The sequence below is a fragment of the Bubalus kerabau genome, chromosome 20 (assembly GCF_029407905.1).
Source record: "Bubalus kerabau isolate K-KA32 ecotype Philippines breed swamp buffalo chromosome 20, PCC_UOA_SB_1v2, whole genome shotgun sequence".
NCBI lineage: Eukaryota > Metazoa > Chordata > Mammalia > Artiodactyla > Bovidae > Bubalus > Bubalus kerabau.
In genome coordinates, this window is record NC_073643.1 from 57,010,715 (window position 1) to 57,033,601 (window position 22,887).

The 22,887-nt window shown below is 45.0% G+C and overlaps 1 protein-coding gene across 9 annotated transcripts in view; it reads left to right on the forward strand.

Annotated features, from left to right (window-relative positions):
- The window catches only part of HRH1 (histamine receptor H1), a 187,520-nt gene extending 164,882 nt beyond the window's left edge, over positions 1-22,638 (forward strand). For 7 of the 9 annotated variants that reach the window (XM_055558448.1, XM_055558447.1, XM_055558441.1 and 4 more), the window contains one exon: positions 19,753-22,638. In XM_055558448.1, the coding sequence (XP_055414423.1) occupies positions 19,788-21,263 (1,476 nt within the window). In that variant the 5' untranslated portion in view covers positions 19,753-19,787 and the 3' untranslated portion in view covers positions 21,264-22,638. Of the gene's footprint in view, positions 1-12,615; positions 12,735-13,277; positions 13,399-19,752 lie in introns of those variants that run through there. The other 2 variants (XM_055558446.1, XM_055558445.1) reach the window with 2 other exon arrangements.
- The last annotated feature ends 249 nt before the right edge of the window (positions 22,639-22,887 follow it).

A 22,887-nucleotide genomic window follows, 5' to 3' on the forward strand; every position in this document is an offset into this window, starting at 1 on the left:
GGAAGTGGGGAAGTGAGGTTCCTCAATTCCAGGGAAGTCCCAGTGTGAGTACTTTTTAATGCTCTCCGTGTGATTCCAGTGTGCAGCCGAGGCTGAGAACCACTGGGTTAGGTGCCAAATTATAAGTGAATATTATATTGTCCCTGCCCTGGTAAGGCTCAAAGTCTAACGAAGAAAACCTGAATTTATTCATGTATTCATTCAGTAGAATGCAGACAGTTAAATGCCTTGATAGAGATATGAAAACAGCACTGTGGGATACTAGAGAAAGGAATGCTGAGAGGTGGCTAAAGGATATGCGAAACCTTCAAAGAGGAAGGAATTTTTCAGATGGGTTTTGTTCTGCAAACAGGGCTTGCCTGGTAGCTCAGCTGGTAAAGCATCTGCCTGCAATGCGGGAGACCTCGTTTGATCTCTGGGTTGGGAAGATCCTCTGGAGAAGGGAACGGCTACCCCCTCCAGCATTCTTGCCTGGAGAATCCCATGGACAGAGGAGATGGTGGGCGACAGTTTATGGGGTCGCAAAGAGTCAGACACGACTGGGCAGCTTTCACTTCACTTGCTCTGTAAATAGAAGTTCATCAGTATCTCCTTTCCTCCCCTTCCCGCTCCATCCTTCCTTCTTCTCGTTCCCACCTTCCTTCCTTTCCTTTTCTTCCCGTCTTCTCTATCACCCTTTCCATTCCTCCCCGCGCCACCCCATCCTTCTCACCTACTTTGTTCCAGGCAGGCTCTGAAACAGAGCCAGAAGGAGACAACAGTAAACAAAGATGTGGGCCCGACCCTCGAGGCACATTCTCTTCCATGAGGAAGAAGCAGCCTGTACAGAACCCTGAAGCTGAAAGAACCTGTGTGGCTGGGGACAGTGGGAGCATTTTTACTGCAGTTTAGTGGGTTAGGCTTAGTCATGCCAGCAGTCTGTAGAGTTTGCACTTTTCCTCAGAGGCATTTAGGAGCAAAGCAGTTGTATGATGAGGCTGAAAACAGTATTTAACAAATTTTAGTTGATACCTCAGTTGGTAGAGAATCCGCCTGCAATGCAGGAGACCCCAGTTCAATCCCTGGGTTGGGAAGATCCCCTGGAGAAGGGATAGGCTACCCACTCCGGTGTTCTTGGGCTTCCCTTGTGGCTCAGCTGGTAAAGAATCCACCTGCAATGCGGGAGACCTGGGTTCGATCCCTGGATTGGGAAGATCCCCTGGAGAAGGGATAAGGCTACCCCCTCCAGTATTCTGGCCTGGAGAATTCCATGGACTGTCCATGGGGTCTCAAAGAATCGGACATGACTGAGCGAATTTCACTTTCACTTGAAGTGACTCTAAAGGGTACTCAGATGTGGCATTAACACTGACTCTCATGGGTTTTCAGTCTTTTCTGATGACCTCCAGGAGAGTCACAGTTTGGTGTTGCTAGATCTTTAACACCTGTCTTACCCTTGCTCATCTTTGTTTTAAAAAAAAACAAAGAAGGGCAGTCCTCAAAATGTTTGGCTAGAATTTAGTTACATTATTTTGTTGTCCCTCTTATTTATTCTTATGGAAAGTTTCTACAGATGATAAAAAAAAAAAAGATGACTAGTTTTTCATATGTAGTGGGATGAATTTAAGCTTAAAAAAAGAAGGTGAATCTGTTAAAAAAACTTACAAAGTAAATAATGGTATACGAGACACATGTATATGCTGTGCTGTGCTGATGGGAGTAGGTAAATAACTGAACAAGAGAGCCAGTTCATCAGGTTTTCTTTTTTATGGTTCATGCTTTTGGTTTCAAGTCTAAGAACTCTTTGCCTTGGCCTGGACCCTGAAGATTTTCTCTAATTTTTTTTTTATAAAAGTTTTATGGTTTTGTTTTACCTTTGGGGCTTCCCATGTGGCATTAGTGATAAAGAATCCACCTGCCAGTGCAGGAGGTAGAAGAGACATGGGTTCAATCCCTGGGTCGGGAAGATCCTCTGGAGGAGGAAATGGAACCTCACTCCAGTATTCTTGCCTGGGAAAATTCCAGGGGCGGAGGAGCCTGGTGGGCTACTGTCCTTGGGGTTGCAAAGAGTCAGACACAACCGAGCGACTGAACACATTTATGTCTGTGAACCGTTTTGAGTGAATTTTTTAATCACATATGAGATTCTAGTTTTTGTCTGTGGATGTCCAGTTGCCCCAGCACCGTTTGTTGAAAACACCCTGACCTCAGTTAAATTGGTGTTGTGCCTTTGTGAAAAATCTCTCGGGCGTATTTGTGCAAGTCTATTTCTTAGTTCTTTATTCTGTTCCATTGTCTCCACTGATACCACAGTCTTGATTATTGTAGCCGTATAAGTCTTGAAATCACGCAGACTGATTTCTTTCATTTATTTGTCTTGTTTAAGATTATCTTAGCTATTTCTGGTTCTTTTGTCTTTCTATATAGATTTTGGAATAGTCTTTCCTTCTCTGTAAGATATCTTGCTGAGATCGAGATAGAAACTGCGTTAAATCTTTACATTGATTTGAGTAGAACTGACTTATTTACTGTGCTTACATATTCACTGGGAATCTTCTAATCTGTGGACACTGTGTGTCTATTTAGATCTTTTCTTTATTAGCATTTTGCAGTTTTCTGCATAGAAGTGTTGTACAAGTTCTTTATCTGAGAACGTGCTGACATCCTTTATTCCTTAAGGATATTTTCACTGAGTATAAGATCCTGGGTTGACAGTTCTTTCCTTTCAGCTTCTGAGAAACTTTGTGTCACTTTCTGCTCCTCTCTATTTTCTGAAGAGTGAGCTGCTGTTTTCCTTATTATGGTAGCATTTCCCGCCCCCCCCCCCCCCCGGGTGCTTTCCAAATTTTTTTCTTCTTTAATTTTCAGAAGTTTTATTATTATGTGTCTTGGTCTGGGTTCTTTTGTGGAGTAGGGGAGGTTATCTTAGCTGCTTGGTTTTGGAGGTTTCTGTCTCTTGACAAATTTAGGAAATTTTCAGCCATTTTATCTTCCAGTATCTTTTTACCCCCAGCCTCTTTTTCATCAACTTCCAAGACTGTTTACAGGAATGTTAGCTGTTTCGTTGCTGTCCCTCAGGTGCCTGGGACTCTGTTTTATTTTCAGTCTCCTCCTTCTGGTGTTCAGAGTAGATAATTTCTAATGTGCTGTCTTCTGGCTCACTAATTCTTTCCTCGGCTTCCTCCATCCTGATGTTGAACACTTCCGGTGAGTGTTTTTATTTTATTTTTTTCAGTTATTAGATTTTTTTTCAGTTTGAAAATTTCCATTTGGTTCTTATTTTCTTTTTATAACTACTGAATCTTTTTAAAATTTTTATTTAATTTTGGTTGTGCTGGGTCTTCATTTCTTCATGTGAGCTTTCCTCTAGTGGTGAATGGGGGCTACTCTCTATTTTGGTGCATGGGTTTCTCATTGGGTTGTCTTCTTTTATTGTAGAGCACAGGCTCTAGGCACATGGGCTTTCCTTTTTTTGTTTCAATCATGTTCCCATTTGCACACTGGGTGTTTTTATGATGATTACTTTAAAATATTTGTCACACAATTCTTACATCTGTGTCATCATGGCATGGGTATCTCTTGATTTTTTTTTTTTTAATTCCACTTGAAATTTCCCCAGTTTTTGACATGACAAGTGATTTTTGACTGAAGTGTGGACAGTTTAGATATTATGTTATGAGACTCTGAGTCATATTTGAGTCTTGTCCTATTGATTTCTTACTTTTTTAATACTTGGTTTATTTCTGGCTGCATCGACTCTTAGTTGTGGTACAGGCTCGGTTGTTGCCACATGTGGGTTGCCCCAGGGCATGTGGAATCCTAGTTCCCCAAGCAGGGATCACACCTGCATCCCTTGTATTGGAAGGCAGATTCTCAACCCCTGGGCCACCAGGGACATCCCTGCTTCAGCAAAGGAGGCAGGGCCGGCGGGGGGAGGGTGCACCGACTCATTATTTCCTTGTGGCTTCTCCCCACTTGGCTTCTCTGACACTTGAAGGAGGGAGGGGTCTTCATTACTGATGAGCAGGGAGGTAGAGTTCAGGCTCCCCACCAGGCCCCCAGGGATAATTCCCTGGCTGGGAGGGGCTGGATTGCCTCCATAGACACTGTGAGGGTGGATGCGGGGTTTGTCTTCATGGATAGGGATGAACAGCCCTACTGGGGACTGTAGGAGCACCACCCCGGTGGGGGCAGAGGGCTTGGGTCTCCATGTGTAGCCTGACAAGGGTCAAGATCTTGGCTCCCCTCTCAGCCCTTGCTGGTGAGGATGGGAGCTGGGCTCCCGTGTTTTTCTGTGCTGTTTGTCTGCCGCAGAGCAGTCATTGTCTGGAGGTGTTCTCTTTTCCTGGCCTGCACTTTTCCTGTGTTTTTGTCTAGACGCAGCAGGCTTTTACTGGGGCTATTTTTCTTTTGCCTGTGCCCTTTGGTGCTTTGAGTTGCCAACTTCTTCAGCTCAAAGTCTCAGAATATATTTGGCCAAGGGAAAACCCAGGGGACTCAATGCTGTGTGATTCTTTGGGTCCTGGATTCCAAAGAAATCCAAAGAGTAGCTGGTCCACCTACACCTCTCCATTTTTCAGAATCATCTTCTGTTTGTTTTAAATATGATGTCCAGGGTTTTTAAATTGAACTTAGAAGAAGAGGAAAAAGTACCTGTACCCCATCTTACTTGAAGCAGATGTCTTAGTATGTGTGCAAAGCTCCCCAGGCCAAGGTTGATAACAACTAGTATAGGTTGTAAGCTTCACGAAGACAGGGGCTGTGCTTAGCCTTTATGTTAACTGGTGGCTCAGATGGTAAAGATTCTGCCTGCAATGCAGAAGAGACCCAGGTTTGATTCCAGGGTTGGGACAATCCCCTGGAGAAGGAAATGGCTACCAACTCCAGTATTGTTGCCTGGAGAATTCCCTGGACAGAGGAGCCAGGCGGGCTATAGTCCATGGGGTCTCATAAAGACTTTCTATATGGTTGGACGGATGGATGAATATTAGCATGGAGTCAGCAGCCAGCCTGACTGACACACACCTGAGCCCCTATACATACACATTACTGGTAAGTCTGGCCCCAGAACCAATGGGAGGGCTTGACCAGCTGGTGGTGCAGAAGAGCCCTGGTGTGGGGCCGGGGTGGCCACGGCAGTCAGGTACCAGGTCACTTGACTGAAGGAGACACAGACATTGAAGAAAATCCTGATCACCCAGGAGCTGTCGCATATAAACACCATGTCTGCCTCTCTTTCTCTTCTGTCAGCTCTTATTTACTTCAGTATCATAATCTTTTTTTTCTTAAGAAGAGGACACCCTGGATAACTTTGGTCTTTGAGAGTGCCTTTCTCACGGCTTAGTCTCCAAGGATTTGGAGCAGAAAGAAAGCATTATTCATCTGTCCTGAAACGATACGTGTGCTTGTGCTGGGCCCAGTACCGTGGGTGCTGCGTCCTTGACTAATGTTAGCACGGATGTTTATATTTCCAATTCCATGAATTCATTACGTAAAGCATTTCTTCACTTTCCTCTGTTTCTCACTGTAGTGAAAAGGAGGGCAAATGAGGGCAAGGAGGGGGATGTCTGCAGCTCATTCAGGTGTCTTAGAAGGTGGGTATCACTTAGGCCTTTAAATGAGACTTGCCCCTCAGTTGCCCTTGGAGCTTCCTTAATGCAGGGCAACCAGCAAGCTGCAGAAGTCTCTGTGTCCACATCTCTAAAATGAGGGCATGAAGGATTACTTTCTTGTGTGGTTCTCAGCACTGTGAGGATTAAATAAGGAAAACCACCCCACCCCTAGCCCAGTGTTTATATAGAAAGTCTTTGAAATATGACTTTTCTTTTTCTCCATTGCATTTCTAGACCAGAGAACACACAGAGCGGGGTTGTTTTTTTGTTTTTTGTTTTTTTTTAATAATTTTTTCCTCTGCCATTTAGTGATGATTAGCCTTCAGCTTCCCTTTCCTGTACCTAATTAAAAAACAAAAATTCCAGCCTGTCCCACCGTTGCTGGGGGATGGGAAGGGAAGACAAACAATCAAGCAAGTCCAACCTTCCAAAGTCTTAAGCCAAATTCTACAAGAGAGAAAACCAGTTAGGTACAGGAGGAAAGGGTTGATATAGCTACATCGTTTCCATATTTCCAATTCTGATGATTAACTAAGAAATTATGCATAACATTTCACTGTGCTCCCTTTACAAGAAACCATGAGATACATTTTAATGAAACCTTAGCATCAGCTAAAGTTGTCCTAATGCTAAGCAGCTAGTTTGCTTTCATTTAAATGACACTAAAAATCTTGTAGTTGATCCTGTTTTCCTCTTTGCTCTGGCTCCTGGGAAGCTCAGAGTGAAAACTGTGGACCAACTATGGGGACCCTTTGTGACCCATCTTTACTTTCATTCTTCTTTGTCTAGCATGTGTTCATTTCCTTTAAGAACAAAGCCTATGGTAAGTATTTTGGGTAGCAACACTAGTGTACCAAAACAGATCTGGAAACCCAGGCAGCTTCTTTCTTGAATCACTGAATTTCTTTTCAAACAATTTTACTATTTATATTCCATGAAGTTCACCCATTCTAAGTGAATCATACAATTCAGTTATTGTTAGTGTACAGAGTTATACAGTCACCATCCAAATCTAACTTTCAGATCAGTTCAGTCGCTCAGTCATGTTCAACTCTTTGTGACCCCATGGACTGCAGCATGCCAGGCTTCCCTGTCCATCACCAACTCCCAGAGCTTGTTCAAACTCATGTCCATCAAGTCAGTGATGCCATCCAACCATTTCATCCTCTGTGTTCCCCTTCTCCTCCTGCCTTCAGTCTTTCCCAGCATCAGGGTCTTTTCAAATGAGTCAGTTCTTTGCATCAAGTGGCCAAAAGTATTGGAGCTTCAGCTTCAGCATCAGTCCTTCCAATGAATATTTAGGACTGATTTCCTTTAGGATGGACTGATTTGAACTCCTTGCAGTCCAAGGGACTCCCAAGAGTCTTCTCCAACACCACAGTTCAAAAGCATCAATTCTTCAGCACTCAGCTTTATAGTCCAACTCTCATATCCATACATGACTACTGGAAAAACCATAGCTTTGACTAGATGGACCTTTGTCAGAATCTAACCTTAGAACATTGCCAACACTTTCAAAGATTCCTTCCAGTTCTCACCCCCAACCAACCACTAATAAAAAACCCCAGGCAACTACTAATCCATGTTCTATCTGTATGGATTTGCCTATTCTGAACACTTCATAGGAATGGAAGCATACATTGCATTTGTGGCCTTTTGTGTCTGGATTCCTTTCACTTAGCAGGCTGTTTTTGCAGTTCCTCCATGTTATATCATGGATCAGTACTTTGTTCCTTTTTATTGACAAATATGAATAGACCATAATTTGATTATCTGCTCACCAGTTGATAGACGTTCAGGTTGTTTTCACTTTTTGGCTGTTACGAAGAGTGCTGGAAACGTTAACACAAATACATGGGCATATATCTCCAGTTCTTTGGGGCATATCTCTAGATGATTCTAGTTACCACAGAATCATCTGGTAACTATGTTTAAGTGTTAAGGAAATGCCAGACTTTTCCAAAGTAGCTGTTCCCTTGTACATTTCCAGCAGCAGTATATGAGGATTCTAATTTCTCCACATCCTCATCAGCATTTGTTATTGTATGTCTTTTAAAATTATAGACATCCTGGTGGGTGTGCAGTTATATCTCACTATGGTTTTGATTTGTGTTTCCCTAAAGACTGACACTGTTGAGCATCTTTTCATGTGCGTGTGAGCCATTCCTGTATCTTCCTTGGTGAAGTTTCTATTCGCGTCCTTTTTCCATTTTTAAATTCCATTTTATTTGTCTTATTATGAGTTGGAAGAGTTCTTTATGTATTCTGGATACATCAGATACACGATCTATCAGATATACAGTATGCAAACATTTTCTCCCATTCTGTAGATTTTCATTTGCTTTTGAAACACAGAAGTTTTTAGTTGTGATGAAGACCAGGTTAGCCATTTATTTCCTATATTGGTTGTGCCTTTGGGGTTGTGACTAAGAAAGCTTTGGCTAACTCAAGGTCATAAAGATTTTCTTCTCTTTCTTCTAAGATGTTTAAGAGGTTTGGCTCATACATTTAGGACTTTTGGTGTGAGTTGGGTCAGTCTGTGTGTGTGGTGTGAGGGGAAGGTTTAGTTCAGCTTTGTGCAGGAGCATCACGGCATCTGCCTGTCTCCTCGCCTTCTGCCTGGAGGTGAGCAACACTGCCCCCCAGTGGCAGCCTCCGCCCTCATTTCCGCCTCACTTCAGTTCAGGAGACTTGAGTATCTGATCTTGACTGCGCAACTCTTTTAATTCCAGTTTTCCGGAAGAAGAATTGGACGGATTGGCCCATTTGGGATCAGAAGACAGCCCTTGGTCCAATCACGTTGAGTGTACATGGTGTGACTCTGGCCACCAGGACCCACTCCTAGATGAGTGATTGTTCTCAGAGAGGAGGCTTGGTGTGAGCTGGGCAAATACCCGCAAAAAGTGTCTCTTCAGCCTCAGGCTCATTTTCTTGTGTTCACCACCCTGGATCCCCTGTGAGCTAGACCCACGTCTCCAGTTCAGGGCTCACAGGTCAGATCCGCCAAACTGGTTTGTGCTCCACCTGTGTTTAAGTGTCCAAGAAAACAAATGAAACAGCCAACTAATGGACAACTTAAAAAAACAAACAAACAAACAAACAAACAAACAACAACTAAGAGTTTTCATGCAAAAATCCAGCTTTTAGGATTCATTTTAAAGTTAGGCAGCTCTGGACTTGCCTGTTGGTGGCCTGAGTGGCAACTGACCTCTTCAGACAAAAGACATCATCTCCTGCTTGCCCCAGCCCCCGCACACTATTTTACTTCACACACAGTGCTCTGTTATTAACTTTTCCTCCCTAACTCTGTGGGCTTCCCTTGTAGTTCCATCAGTAAAGAATCTGCCTGCAATGCAGGAGATCTGGGTTCGATTCCTGGGTCAGGAAGATCCCCTGGAGGAGGAAATGGCAACCCACTCCAGTACTCCTGCCTGGAGAATTCCATGGACAGAAGAGCCTGGTGGGCTACAGTCCAGGGGGTCACAAGAGTCGGGCATGACTTAGCGACTAAACCACCATCCTGACTCTGTAGATGTTTGAATGTGTACCGCCACCCCCAGAAAACTCTCTGGGGCCACTGCCTGCCCACAGAGTCCTGTGCCTCCTGCGTCTCACCAGAGGCTGACTCTGAGCCCGGCAGTGTCCTAGTTTCGAGTCAGCCACATTCGTGCAGTGCTGGGCTCATAATGGAATTTTGCTCTTTGCATTCAGCTGTCTGCAACATGGCCAGTGGCATTGATAAGCATGAGCGTTTGCTGGAAATGATGCCAGGGCCAGGCTCCGTGAGGATAGATGCCAGGGCCAGGCTCCGTGAGGATATGCAGTACTTGGGGCCCCTCATGCATGGCGCCTCTTTCTTAGAATTAGAGCAAAGAATTTAATGTTCTGGCTTACTTGACCACAGTAACCATCCAGCACAAATGAGGCAGAAGGCAGAGCAGTTTGGAATGGGGAGTGGTGAGGGAGGCAGTTCAGAATGTATCACGAAAGGAATCCCAAACTCCCACTTTCTACCAAAGAAAATAAAAGATGTTCTGAGAGTGTGGAAGACATGAAAAAACTTTTCTCCAGTGGGATAAATCTATTTTATATTGCTTTTAAAAACGAGGACAGTTAGTTCTTACTCACACTGTTACAAAACTAACATGTCTGTCTTCGCTGTTGAAATCTTGGAAAATGTGAGAGATAATATTTATTTACTACCCAGAGGAAACCACTTTTAACATAGCACAGACTCACCCTCTCTCTAAGCCTGTTAGTTCACAGAACTGACATCATCCTGTCCAAACAACATCTGTTGTAAATATAATTTCATCATCAGCATCTTCCCATATCATTACTGGTGCTCCATAAATGTGATTGTCGATGACTGCAGCTATCCCATAATATGTGTAGTTCCCAAAGGTTAGATCATTTCCTTTCATTTCTTAGCATAAATAATGTTGCAGCGAGCATCTTTATGTGTAGGTCTTTATTCATGTTTTGGATTATCATGAAAGAAGTTTCCCAGAAAACGTTGGAAAGGTATTGGTATTCATCGATAGTATAAATCTTACCTCAAGTCTTTGTTGGTTTAAAGATGACTGTGAAAAATACACCCACAGCTTCTGCACTGAGGTCCTTCCACGTCTTCTGCAGCTCTTTCCCTGTGTGGGTCTTCGTTTCAGAGCTCATCCTGTAAACTCTGAGCATCCGCTGGGCATCTATCATGCGCCAGCACAGGAGAATAGCAGCAAGGAAAAGGTGTGGTCCCTGCCGTCAAGGAGGTGGTGTCCCCTCTATGACCCTGGGTGTCGACCTTCAGAAGCAGAATTAGTGGGAACACCCCATGCCCTAGAGGTACCGCCTTGTGGTTGCGGAGAATCAAGTAAAGAAAGAATGATAAGATAGGTGATATAAAGGGGAGTGTTAGGGTGTCATGAGCACAGAAAGAGGAGCAGCTAAGAGCTTCAAGGCGAGAGGATGCTCCAGGAAGGAGAAACAGCACAGGCAAAGGCATAGAGGGTAAAAACACTTACTTATTGGGGGAGGGCATGGCAACCAGCTCCATTGTTCTTTCCTGGGAAATTCCATGGACAGAGGACCCCGGCGGGCTATAGTCCGTGGGATTGCAGAAGTGTTGGACATGACCGAGCGAATAAACAACAACTCCGCCTGAGCCCCAACCTGCGTCCCCTGACTCCTTATTCTGTGCTCCAGTCTCTTCCAACAATTCCCTCCCAACACCTCGAACTCAGCTCTGTACTTTTATTCTTTCTTTTGTTCATCCTTAAATCCCTCTTCCTGCCGCCCTGCAAACTTGAACTCATCCTTCACAGCCCAGTCACACATCACCCGTTCTCTGATGTCCTTCTCCACATCCGCATTTTACCTTGGGAGAGACTGCTGTTCCCTCCCGTGTCGTGTCACCTGCTTTGATCTTACCTCAGTTATCACACTTGTCCCAGTTGAATTGTTGTTCAGCCACTAAGTCGCATCCGACTCTTTGCGACCCCATGGACTGCAGCATAACAGGCCTTCCAGGCCTTCACTGCCTCCTGGCATTTGCCCAGAGTCAGGTCCATTGAGTCGGTGATGCCGCCATGGACTTTCTAATTTATTTTTTCTGATGCTGTTTGTTTATCTTTCGTTTTTCTTCTCATCCTAATATGACAAATTCCTTGAAGTCAGGGGCAGTACTATTGGTTAGAATTTGGTGATAGAAAACCCAAGCTAATCCAGAGGTGGTTTTGGCTGGTATGGCAACTTCACAATCATCAGGGACCTCAGCTCCTTCCCAGTTACTGCTTCACTTCCCTCATCTTGAGGCTCTTTCTCATGGTCCCAAAATAGCTGCTTAAGCTCTGCTCATCCTGTCAGCATTCCAGCCAGCTGGAAGAAGGGCCAAAGAAAAGAACGCATCCTTCCTTTAGGGCTGATTTCTGGAACTTGCCAGCTATGTTTCCGTTTCCATTTCATTGGAACTTAGTCATGCGGTCATACCCAGCCACAAAGAAGCCTGGGGAATGTGGTCCTATTCTAGGAAGCCGTGTTTTCATGTGGATAGCAGAAGTCTATTCCTAAATAGAGGATAAGGGATATTGGGAACCTATTAACAGTTTCTGCCATCGGGAAAAGCAGGAAGAGGTCAGGATGATTCCTCTGAGCTCAATGGGGCTGGCTAGAGGCTTGCTGCATCACTCACCACGAAATGGGAGAAAACAGCACAGCCACTGTTAAATGAGCACTTCTGGTATGTCAGGCCCTGTATTAGGAGTTTATCCCTGTTTTAGAGCTGAAGAATACTGAGGCTTCGTGAAGTGAAGTATCTTGCCCAGCTGACCAGGGCAGAAGCAGGATGACAGCAGAGGTTGACTGGTTTCCAAAGCCTGGGTTCTGGACTGCTGCCCTGCCCTACTCCCGCATGAGCTCCAAGCCTTCTGTGGACCAGCACTGCTTAAATGGGAGAGAAAGAGGAGCAGTGAGGTACTGGGCACCTCATCTCCTGTGTAGCATCTCTCAGATCCTCCAGTTCCCCTTGCCTCCCCTTTCTGGATGTCAACAGAAGTTCTTGCCCCGTGGCTCCTTATATCTAAAACCAAGAATTGCCATGGAGAACGCAGGAGTATTTCTAATTTGGAGCCAGAGCCTCTTCTTCTTGGATACCTCCTGTGATGGGGAGCTCAGTATCTCTCAAGGCAATTCATTGCATTGTTAGACAACATCTATTTTTTTGACACTCTTTCCTTTGAGCTGAAAGCTGTTTTCTCTGGTGTATTCTTCAGTTAGATCCATGGCTCTCAACTGTGGCTCATTTGCTTCCCAGTGGATATCTGGAAATGTCTAGAGATATTTTTGGTTGTTGTGTCTGGGAATGAAGGAGAGGGTGTTGTTGGCATCTGGTGAGTAGAGGCTGGGGGTGCTGCTAAACATCTAACGAGGCACAGGACACCCCTTCACAACAAAGAATTATCCAGCTCAAAATGTCAATAGAGTGAACGCTGAGAAACTCTGAGTCAGGCCTAGTTCTGAATTTTGGCTTCCCCAACCACTTCTAGCTGTGTGACTTTGAGTAAGTTGATGTACTCCTCTGAGCCTGAGGTCACCATTTCCTCCTCCCTGCCTTGGAGATCATCAGAAGACCTCGCTGTGGGCTTGTGGCAGGTACTTGCTTACTAACAGATTTCTGAGAAGTCCCAGGGGCTAGCTGCCCCAGTCGGCACTCCCAGGGTGTGGATGGACAGTCGACCACCTTCATTTGCGGGCACGTGGACCTGATTGGATTAGACTGTAATCACTCTAGTAAAAATTCCACTGAAGCTCATGGTTTTGGAATGGAGCCATTGCCTCAACTCAGAAATGATGGCTTGCCTCTTAAGGGAGGAAGGATCCATTTCTGCTTGTTACCACGTTGTCATCACAGGGGGTTAGCAGAGCACTCCTACTCACTGTCTCAACTGAGGCTCCAGACAGCCCTGCAGGGAGGGGATACCGCTTGCCCTACTTTACAGCTGAGGACATTGGAGACCCGGCTGTTTTCCCAGGTTCCACACAGCCCATCACGTGGCAGAGTCGGGTGAGAAAGCTCTCTTGCATGGCCTCCTCCTCAAAGGACACGGTGCTATCGAGACACCTGGATGCCCTGGTTCTTTCTTCTAGAAATGCCCTGTCCCGAGTGCCTCCTGAGGTTTGGTTCTCTCTCCCCAGGGCACATCATCTCTGTAGGCTTGACCTTGACCCCAGAGAGGGCACCTCAGAGCCCAGTAGGGACTGGACAGCCTGAAGCGGGTGTGGCATCCTGTGCAGCCGTGTGAACCCATATCCCCAGGTACTGCCCACCCTCGGCCAGAGTGCCTGGCATCCCTTTGGCATTGAGGGAGGGAAAACCATTCAAAGATCATTCCCCGAGGAGCTCAGATCCCCACAGGAGGGGAACGCACCTTACATTAGCTGTGTCACTGAGTGAAGCCTTTTCAGGGGTCAGGTGAGAAAAGAGAGGCCAGAATGGCAGTCACCCAGCCCTGCGCTCAGGATGGCCCCACGCTCGGGTCAGTGTTCTGCTGCCTCCATCCTGAAATGATTGATAACTTTCTGGCTTTTCATTTGGCACTGGGCCCTGCATATTCTGTCCAGAGTGGGATGTGCAGGAGATGCAGATGTGGCCACCCCCTGCTGCCCTCTGGGCTGCCTCCCAATGGGACCCACTTTTCCCAGGAGCCCAGTCCCCTGGGCCTCCCTTCCCCTCCCCCTGCCGGGCTCCCAGCAGCAGCTTCACATGTCTCTGCAGCAGCTTGGCTCCTGCACGCCCCTTTCCAGGAATCCTTCTGAAACACGTGTTTTCAGAGAACAAAAGTGGGTTTTCTTCCTTCTAAAACGGATCCCTGAGCCGAAAAGAAACCTTTTACCAGTAAATATCTGTTGAATGAATGAATCTGAGCTGAGATATTTTGGAGCACCTGCCTCTTGCTCATTTGTTTATTCACTTGACAAATATTTCTTGATATTCTCCTTTTATCTTTATAATGTTATCAAAATAATATGCCTAAACTCTGAAAAAGAAACTGTGGTAAAAAATAGAGCTTATGGTGATACTTAAGTGAGGAGTGCAGAGTTCCAAAGAATAGCAAGGAGAGGTAAGAAAGCCTTCCTCAGTGATCAATGCAAAGAAATAGAGGAAAACTATAGAATGGGAAAGACTAGAGATCTCTTCAAGAAAATTAGAGATACCAAGGGAACATTTCAAGCAAAGATGGATACAATAAAGGACAGAAATGGTATGGACCTAACAGAAGCAGGTATGAAGGTATTAAGAAGAGGTGGCAAGAATACACAGAAGAACTAATCAAAAAAGATCTTCATGACCCAGATAACCACGATGGTGTGATCACTCACCTAGAGCCAGACATCCTGGAGTGCAAAGTCAAGTGGGCCTTAGGAACCATCACTATGAACAAAGCTAGTGGAGGTGACGGAATTCCAGTTGAGCTATTTAAAATCCGAAAAGATGATGCTGTGAATGTGTTGCACTCAATATGTCAGCAAATTTGGAAAACTCAGCAGTGGCCACAAGACTGGAAAAGGTCAGTTTTCATTCCAATCCCAAAGAAAGGCAATGCCAAATAATGCTCAAACTACCACACAATTGCACTCATCTCGCACACTAGCAAACTAATGCTCAAAATTCTCCAATCCAGGCTTCAACAATATGAGAAACCATGAACTTCCAGATATTCAAGCTGGATTTAGAAAAGGCAGAGGAACCAGAGATCAAATTGCCAACATCCACTGGATCATCAAAAAAGCAAGAGAGTTCCAGAAAAACATCTGCTTTATTGACTATGCCAAAACCTATGACTCTGTGGATCACCACAAACTGTGGAAAATTCTTAAAGAGATGAGAATACCAGACCACTTGACCTGCCTCTTAAGAAACCTATATGCAGGTCAGGAAGCAACAGTTAGAACTGGACATGGAACAACAGACTGGTTCCAAATCAGGAAAAGGGGTACGTCAAGGCTGCATATTGTCACCCTGCTTATTTAATTTATATGCAGAGTACACCATGAGAAATGCTGGGCTGGAAGAAGCACAAGCTGGAATCAAGATTGCCAGGAGAAATATCAATAACCTCAGATAGGCAGATGACACCACACTTATGGCAGAAAGTGAAGAAGAGCTCAAGAGCCTCTTGATAAAAGTGATAGAGGAATGTGAAACTCAACATTCAGAAAACTAGGGTTCATGGCATCTGGTCCCATCACTTCATGGCAAACAGATGGGGAAATGGTGGAAACAGTGGCAGACTTTATTTTCTTGGGCTCCAAAATCACTGCAGATGGTGACTGCAGCCATGAAATTAAAAGATGCTTGCTCCTTGGAAGAAAAGCTATGACCAACATAGACAGTATATTAAAAAGCAGAGACATTACTTTGCCAACAAAGGTCTGTCTAGTCAAAGCTATGATTTTTCCAGTAGTCATGTATGGATGTAAGAGTTGGACTATAAGGAAAGCTGAGTACCAAAGAATGGATGCTTTTGAACTGTGGTGTTGGAGAAGACTCTTGAGAGTCCCTTTTACTCCAACGAGTCCATCCTAAAGGAAATCAGTCCTGGGTGTTCATTGGAAGGACTGCTGCTGAAGCTCCAATACTTTGGCCACCTGATGCGAATAGCCAACTCATTGGAAAAGACCCTGATGCTGGGAAAGATTGAGGGCAGGAGGAGAAGGGGACGACAGAGGATGAGGTGATTGGATGGCATCACTGACTTAATGGACATGAGTTTGAGCAAGCTCCAGAAGGACAGGGAAGCCTGGTGTGCTGCAGTCCATGGGGTCACAAAGAGTCAGACACGACAAGGTGACTGAACAACAACCAAAAAGTCAGTGCTGTTCAAGTAGCTCTTTTCCAGTGAAGTAACTCAAGGGTTCCTTCCATAAAGATCAAGTATCTTAGGGTCTTTTTTTTTTTTTTTTTTCAGTTGAAGTATAGCTGATGTACAATATTATGTTTATTACAGGTATAACTTATAGGCATACAGCACAGTGTTTCCATATTTTTATAGCTTATTTATAGTTATAAAATGTTGACTGTATTATCTGTGTTGCAGTCTATCCTTGTAGCTTATTTATTTTATACACAATAGCTTGAACCTCTTCATCCTGTACCCGTATCTTTGTCTTCCCCCTTCCCTCTCCTCACTGGTAATCACTGGTTCTCTTTATCTACTAGTCTGCTTCTTTTTCTATTATATTCACTGGTTTGTTTTGTTTTTCAGATTCCGCATATAAGTGATATCATACAGTATTTGTCTTTGTCTGGACTGATTCACTAAGCATTTGTTTTTTTGTTGGGTTGCTGTTGTTATTCAGTCCCTAAGTCATATCCGACTCTTTGTGATCCCATGGACTGCAGTATGCCGAACTTCCCTGTCCTTCACTATCTCCCAGAGTTTGCTCAGATTCATGTCCATGGAGTCAGGGATGTTATCTAACCATCTCATCCTTTGCAACCCTCTTCTCTCTTTGCCTTCAATCTTTCCCAGCATCAAGGTCTTTTCCAATGAGTCAGCTCTTCGCATCAGGTGGCCAGAGTATTGGAGCTTCAGCTTCAACATCAGTCCTTCCAATGAATATTCAGGGTTGATTTCCTTCAGGATTGACTGGTTTGATCTCCTTGCTGTCCAAGGGACTCTCAAGAGTCTTCTCCAGCACAATTCGAAAGCATCACTTCTTCAGTGCTCAGCCTTCTTTATGGTGCTACTCTCACATCTGTACATGACTACTGGAAAGACTATAGCTTTGACCAGATGGGCCTTTGTTGGCAAAGTGATGCCTCTACATTTTAATACTGTCAACTAAAAGATGTGTGCAACTTGAGAGTTGTAAGCTAAGTTTTATTTGGGGCAAAATGAGGACTACAGCCCAGGAGACAGCCCCTCAGATAGCTCTGAGAGACTGCTGCAAAGAAGCAGTTGGGAAATGTCAATATATAAGATTTCGGTGAAGGGGAAGTTCAATGCCATTGAGAGCTTAGTCTACAAAAGTTTTTTCTGCTAGTCACAAGGAGCTCATGTCACCATGAAGGGATTTAGTGTTTTTCTAAATATGAAGAGATACAAGGATTGGGATCGTGAAATCAGTTCCTGAAAATATCTAACTATCTGAAGACCTGTCCCACCAGATTCCCTGGAGAACAGAATGCCTCACTGCACCCTGGATTCCTTCAACAGGGGGGTTGCAGGTCAACAGCTGCAGAGGCAAAAGGTTCAGTCTCCACAGAGGCAGATGGCAAACGCTATTCAGATTGTTGTTCAATCACTGGCAGATGCTCTTGGCAAGTACCGATTTGTAGTTGACAGGCAAGTACCAATTTGTAGCTGACAATATGCTGTCTAGGTTTGTCATAGCTTTCCTTCCAAGGAGCAGATGTCTTTTAATTTCATGGGGGCAATCACCATCCGCAGTGATTTTGGAGCCCAAGAAAATAAAATCTGTCACTGCTTCCACTTTTTCTTCTTCTATTTGCCATGAAGTGATGAGACCAGATGCCATGATCTTAGTTTTTTGAATGTTGAGTTTTAAGCCAGCTTTTTCACTCTTCTCTTTCACCCTCATCAAAATGCTGTTTAGTTCCTCTTTGCTTTTTGTCAATAGAGTGGTATCATCTGCATATCTGAGGTTGTTCACTAAGCGTAATATGTTCTAAGTCTATCTGTGTTGTTGCAGATGGCAACTTTTATTTGTTATGGCTGAGTAGTATTCCATTGTGTATATATATAATATGCGACAGTCTTCTCGATTCATTTGTTGATGGACACTTAGGTTGCTCTAGTATCTTGGCAGTTGTAAATAACACTGCATTGAACATTGGGGTAGATGCGTCTTTCTGAATTAGTGTTTTGTTTTTGTCAGATGTACACCCAGATGTGGAACTGCTGGGTCACATAGTCGCTCTACTCTTAGTTTTTTAAGGCATCTCCGTACTGTTCTCAATAATGGTTACACAAATTTACATTCTTACCAACAGTGTACAAGGTTGCCCATTTCTCTACATCCTCACCAACATTATTTGTGTTCTTTTTCCTGATAGCCATTCTGACAGATATGAGGTGACGTATCATTGTGGTTTTGATTCACATTTATTTCCCTAATGATTAGTGCTGTGGAGCATCTTCTCATGTGCTACTTGGCCATCTGCATGTCCTCTTTGGAAAAATGTCTATTAGGATCTTCTGTCCATTTTTTAATCAGGTTCTTTGGTTTTGTGTGTGTGTGTGTGTGTGTTTTTCCAATGTTGAGTTATATGAGCTGTTTGTATATATTCAATATTAACCTCTTTATCAATCATATCGTTTGCAAATATCTTCTCCCGTTCAGTAGACTGTCTTTCCATTTTGTCCATGGATCCTTTTGCTGTGCAAAAGAATTCAAATTTAATTAGGTCCATTTGTTTTGGGCTGGGTTTTGCTTTTTATCTTTAAAAGTCATAAGAATATAGCCTTCTAGCCAAGAATTTATCTGGTGTTGCCTTAATGTAGAAATAATGTTTTTTGCTGAATTATCAAGAGACATTTACACTGTTAGTATTTCTCAGTTTTCCTTAAACTCATACCGCTTTTTGATTGATATAAAAATCTAACAACACCTTCTGCAAGTTTTAATACCAACTGTGACCTCCCACCCCTGGTGAGGATCCGCTGTGGCAGTCTGTTCTCAGTATAGTCCCCCTAGCAGAGGGTATGTTACATATTACTTTGCATAGTTTATGTAATGAAAAAAAAATTCAAATATAAAAGTGAAATGATAAAAATGCTTTCTCAGATAACATAATCCTCTTCCCATTTGAGAACTATTCATCTAAGCAGATTTTCTAGATTTATTTCATGCTTTGTGTGCCCTGGTAACCCTCCCTTATATTGGTTAGCAGTGCTTTAGATGCAAGTAAAAACTCTCACAAAAGTGACTTAAGCAAAAAAGATATTGAAGTATTTCTCATAATAACCAGCCTGGTGGAAGAAGACTCCAGGGTCAGCTCAGTAATAACTAGACTCTGAGTTGGCATCTCAGTGGTTTTCTTGGTGTTTCCCTGATGGCCCCAAGATGACTGCCATTGCTCCATGCATCACTTCCTATCACAAAGAAGAGGGCGAGTAGGAAACACCCTTGTATTCATGTTGCTCATTTGTCAGAGAGGAAGAACTTTTCCAGAACCCCAACTCTGCCATGAGACTTCCCCATCTACCTCGTCAGCCAGAGGTATATCTCACACCCACTCCCAGACCAGCCACTGGCAAAGAGAAACAACGGCACCATATGCAGCGTAGACCAATCGTGATGCAACCCCCCTCCCAGCACGTGTGTGCAGCAGGGGACTTGTACAAACCTCACCTCGTTTTAGCCCATGCCCCTCCCCTAGAATGTGAGCTCTTTGAGGACAGAGGTTTGTGCTTTGTTCACGGCTGTATTCCCAGCACCCAGTACAGTGCTCAGCGATGCAACGAATAGTCAATAATTGAAGGAAGGAGGGGATGGCTAAGGAGGCAGGGGGTGTAGGCTGCAGGTAACCAGCAGTGTCTATCATCCTGACCGCACACAGCCATGGTTTCATGCCAGTGACAGTGCTGAGTGATGCTACTCATCACGGGACCTCTGACCTGAATCCTTGTGTCTTTCCCCCCAGGGACTGAGCCGTAGCTGGAGGCTACACTTGTGCCAATGACCTGTCCCAATTCCTCCTGCGTCTTCGAAGACAAGATGTGTGAGGGGAATAAGACTGCCCCTGCCAGCGATGCCCAGCTGACGCCCCTGGTGGTGGTCCTGAGCACCATCTCCTTGGTCACAGTGGGACTCAACCTGCTGGTCCTGTACGCTGTGCGCAGCGAGCGGAAACTGCACACCGTGGGGAACCTCTACATCGTCAGCCTCTCGGTGGCCGATCTGATCGTGGGGGTGGTCGTCATGCCCATGAACATCCTCTACCTCCTCATGTCTAGGTGGTCCCTGGGGCGTCCTCTCTGCCTCTTCTGGCTTTCCATGGACTATGTGGCCAGCACGGCATCCATTTTCAGCGTCTTCATCTTGTGCATTGACCGCTACCGTTCTGTGCAGCAGCCCCTCAAGTACCTGCGGTATCGTACCAAGACCCGAGCATCCATCACCATCCTAGCCGCCTGGTTTCTCTCCTTCCTGTGGATTATCCCCATTCTGGGCTGGCGTCACTTCCAGCCAAAGACCCCAGAGCCCCGGGGGGACAAGTGTGAGACGGACTTCTACAACGTCACGTGGTTCAAAGTCATGACCGCCATCATCAACTTCTACCTGCCCACCTTGCTCATGCTCTGGTTCTATGCCAAGATCTACAAGGCTGTGCGGCAACACTGCCAGCACCGGGAGCTCATCAACGGGTCCTTCCCCTCCTTCTCTGACATGAAGATGAAGCCGGAGAACCTCCAGGTGGGCGCTAAGAAACCGGGGAAGGAGTCCCCCTGGGAGGTTCTGAAAAGGAAGCCAAAAGACACCGGGGGTGGACCTGTCTTGAAGCCACCATCTCAAGAGCCAAAGGAGGTGACATCTCCAGGTGTCTTCAGCCAAGAGAAGGAAGAGAAGGATGGAGAACTGGGCAAATTCTACTGCTTCCCGCTTGACACTGTGCAGACGCAGCCGGAGGCAGAGGGGAGTGGCAGGGGCTACGCAGCCATCAACCAGAGCCAGAACCGGCTTGAGATGGGTGAGCAGGGCCTGAGCATGCCTGGGCCTAAGGAGGCCTTAGAGGATCAGATCCTAGGTGACAGCCAGTCCTTCTCCCGGACAGACTCGGACACCCCCGCAGAGCCGGCACCGGGGAAAGGCAAGTCGCGAAGTGAGTCTAGCACAGGCCTGGAGTACATCAAGTTCACTTGGAAGAGGCTCCGCTCGCATTCGAGACAGTACGTGTCTGGCTTGCACATGAACCGAGAGCGGAAGGCTGCCAAGCAGTTGGGTTTTATCATGGCGGCCTTCATCATCTGCTGGATTCCTTACTTCATCTTCTTCATGGTCATTGCCTTCTGTGAGAGCTGCAGTAACCAGCATGTGCACATGTTCACCATCTGGCTGGGCTACATCAACTCCACGCTGAACCCCCTCATCTACCCCTTGTGCAATGAGAACTTCAAGAAGACCTTCAAGAAAATTCTGCACATTCGTTCCTAGGAGAGACTCCCAGGGGATGCAACCAAGTGACGCTTAATGACGTCCCTGAAGGAAGTGAAGGAGGAAGCCTGTTGCGTTGCCAGGCACCTGGGCTTTCTGGAGTCGGAAGAATGGTCTTAGGGGCTGGGGAGTTTGGAAAGTTCGTAGGCGCAGTGGGAAGAACAGCAGATGGCAGTGGTCAGCAGAGAGATTGTACTCTGAGAGCCGAATATTTGCAAGAGACTCAGATCTGTCCAAGCTCCCCTGTTCCCCGGGAATGTGGGGGCCTCAGGCTAACACTGTAATTCCAGCTTTCACACTCAAATTATCAGGCGACCGAAGGGACGTGTGGGTAGAGTTCCAGTGGAACTCTGGAGCCTTCTTCAAATGGAGCTCCACGTCTGTGGAGCAGAGACCTTAGACATGCAGATAGATGCTGTCCCTGACCGGGGTCACCTTGAAAGGCAGGACAGCTACTCCACTGTGACTGCCACGTCTCAAAACACCTCTCTTCTGAGCCTCTTTTGCAGCTTTCTCCAGATCCAGTGCCTGAACCACCATGGCCGATTCCACCTTATTATTTCTCACTCATGTACATCTTAAGAGTTGATGGGAAATGATGCAGTCTGCACATCCATCATTTTCAAACCCAAATTCCATTCTCCTATTAAAGAAGAGGTTAAATGCCTCCCTCAAAGAGAAAAAGGAATCTTTTTTAGATGGTTGTATATTAGAAATGAAAAAAGAGGAGTGGGGAGAAGAAAGCCAATTGCTTGAGGGCTGTGCCAGGTTGATGTCATTTAAGCCCCATGACACCCCACAACAGGAGGATGGTGTTACGAGAAAAGCAAACGGAGGAACAGCAAGGTGCAAGAAGGGACCTGAGATCACACAACTAGTTATAAGAAAGCTGGAGCAAACATCCTGTGGCTTCAACTCACTGTAACACATTTTCTCCAAAAGGCAAAAATTTGTTCTATTCAGTACACACACACACACACATTCATAATTCCCGACAGCGGTGGCAGTTCACAAGAGTATATTGAGAGGAGGAACAGCTGACATAGAATGTGGCCACAGAGGTGATACTTGAAGCGGGAACAGTATACTTTTTCATCTGTGAATTCTGCTGTGTTTATCCAAGAAACATCATCATGTACTTTTATGGTCACACTTTTGAAGTCAAAACTTACAAAGGCATGGGAACAGGCAGTTTTAGTTGGGGTTTATGTTGCAATCTGGTTGTGATTTATATGCTAAAACTGGATGTTAAACTGTAATACATGTAGCCAGTGGGAGTGTCTGTACAAGCTGGTATTTTATGTCTCGTGTTCCTGTCTGCATGATCTGTTAAAATGAGAGATTTTTACCTACTAAAATATGATCTTTGAAGCTATACTGTTATAAGGTTGACTGATTTAATTCTGCCTTTCTGAGTCTCTTGGACTTAAGAAGATGTACTGAAATGTAACGTTAAATGTTACAAGATTTGATACAAGGTTTCCCTTTGGTTTCTGGTCATATTTGTAAATGTCTTTAGAAAAGGACTTACTTTTTACAACAAGCTTCCCTCTCTACTTTGCACCTCCCAAAGCTCTTCTCCCTCAAAACTGGAGGGAGCCAGAGACTTTTATCCTGTTTTGGG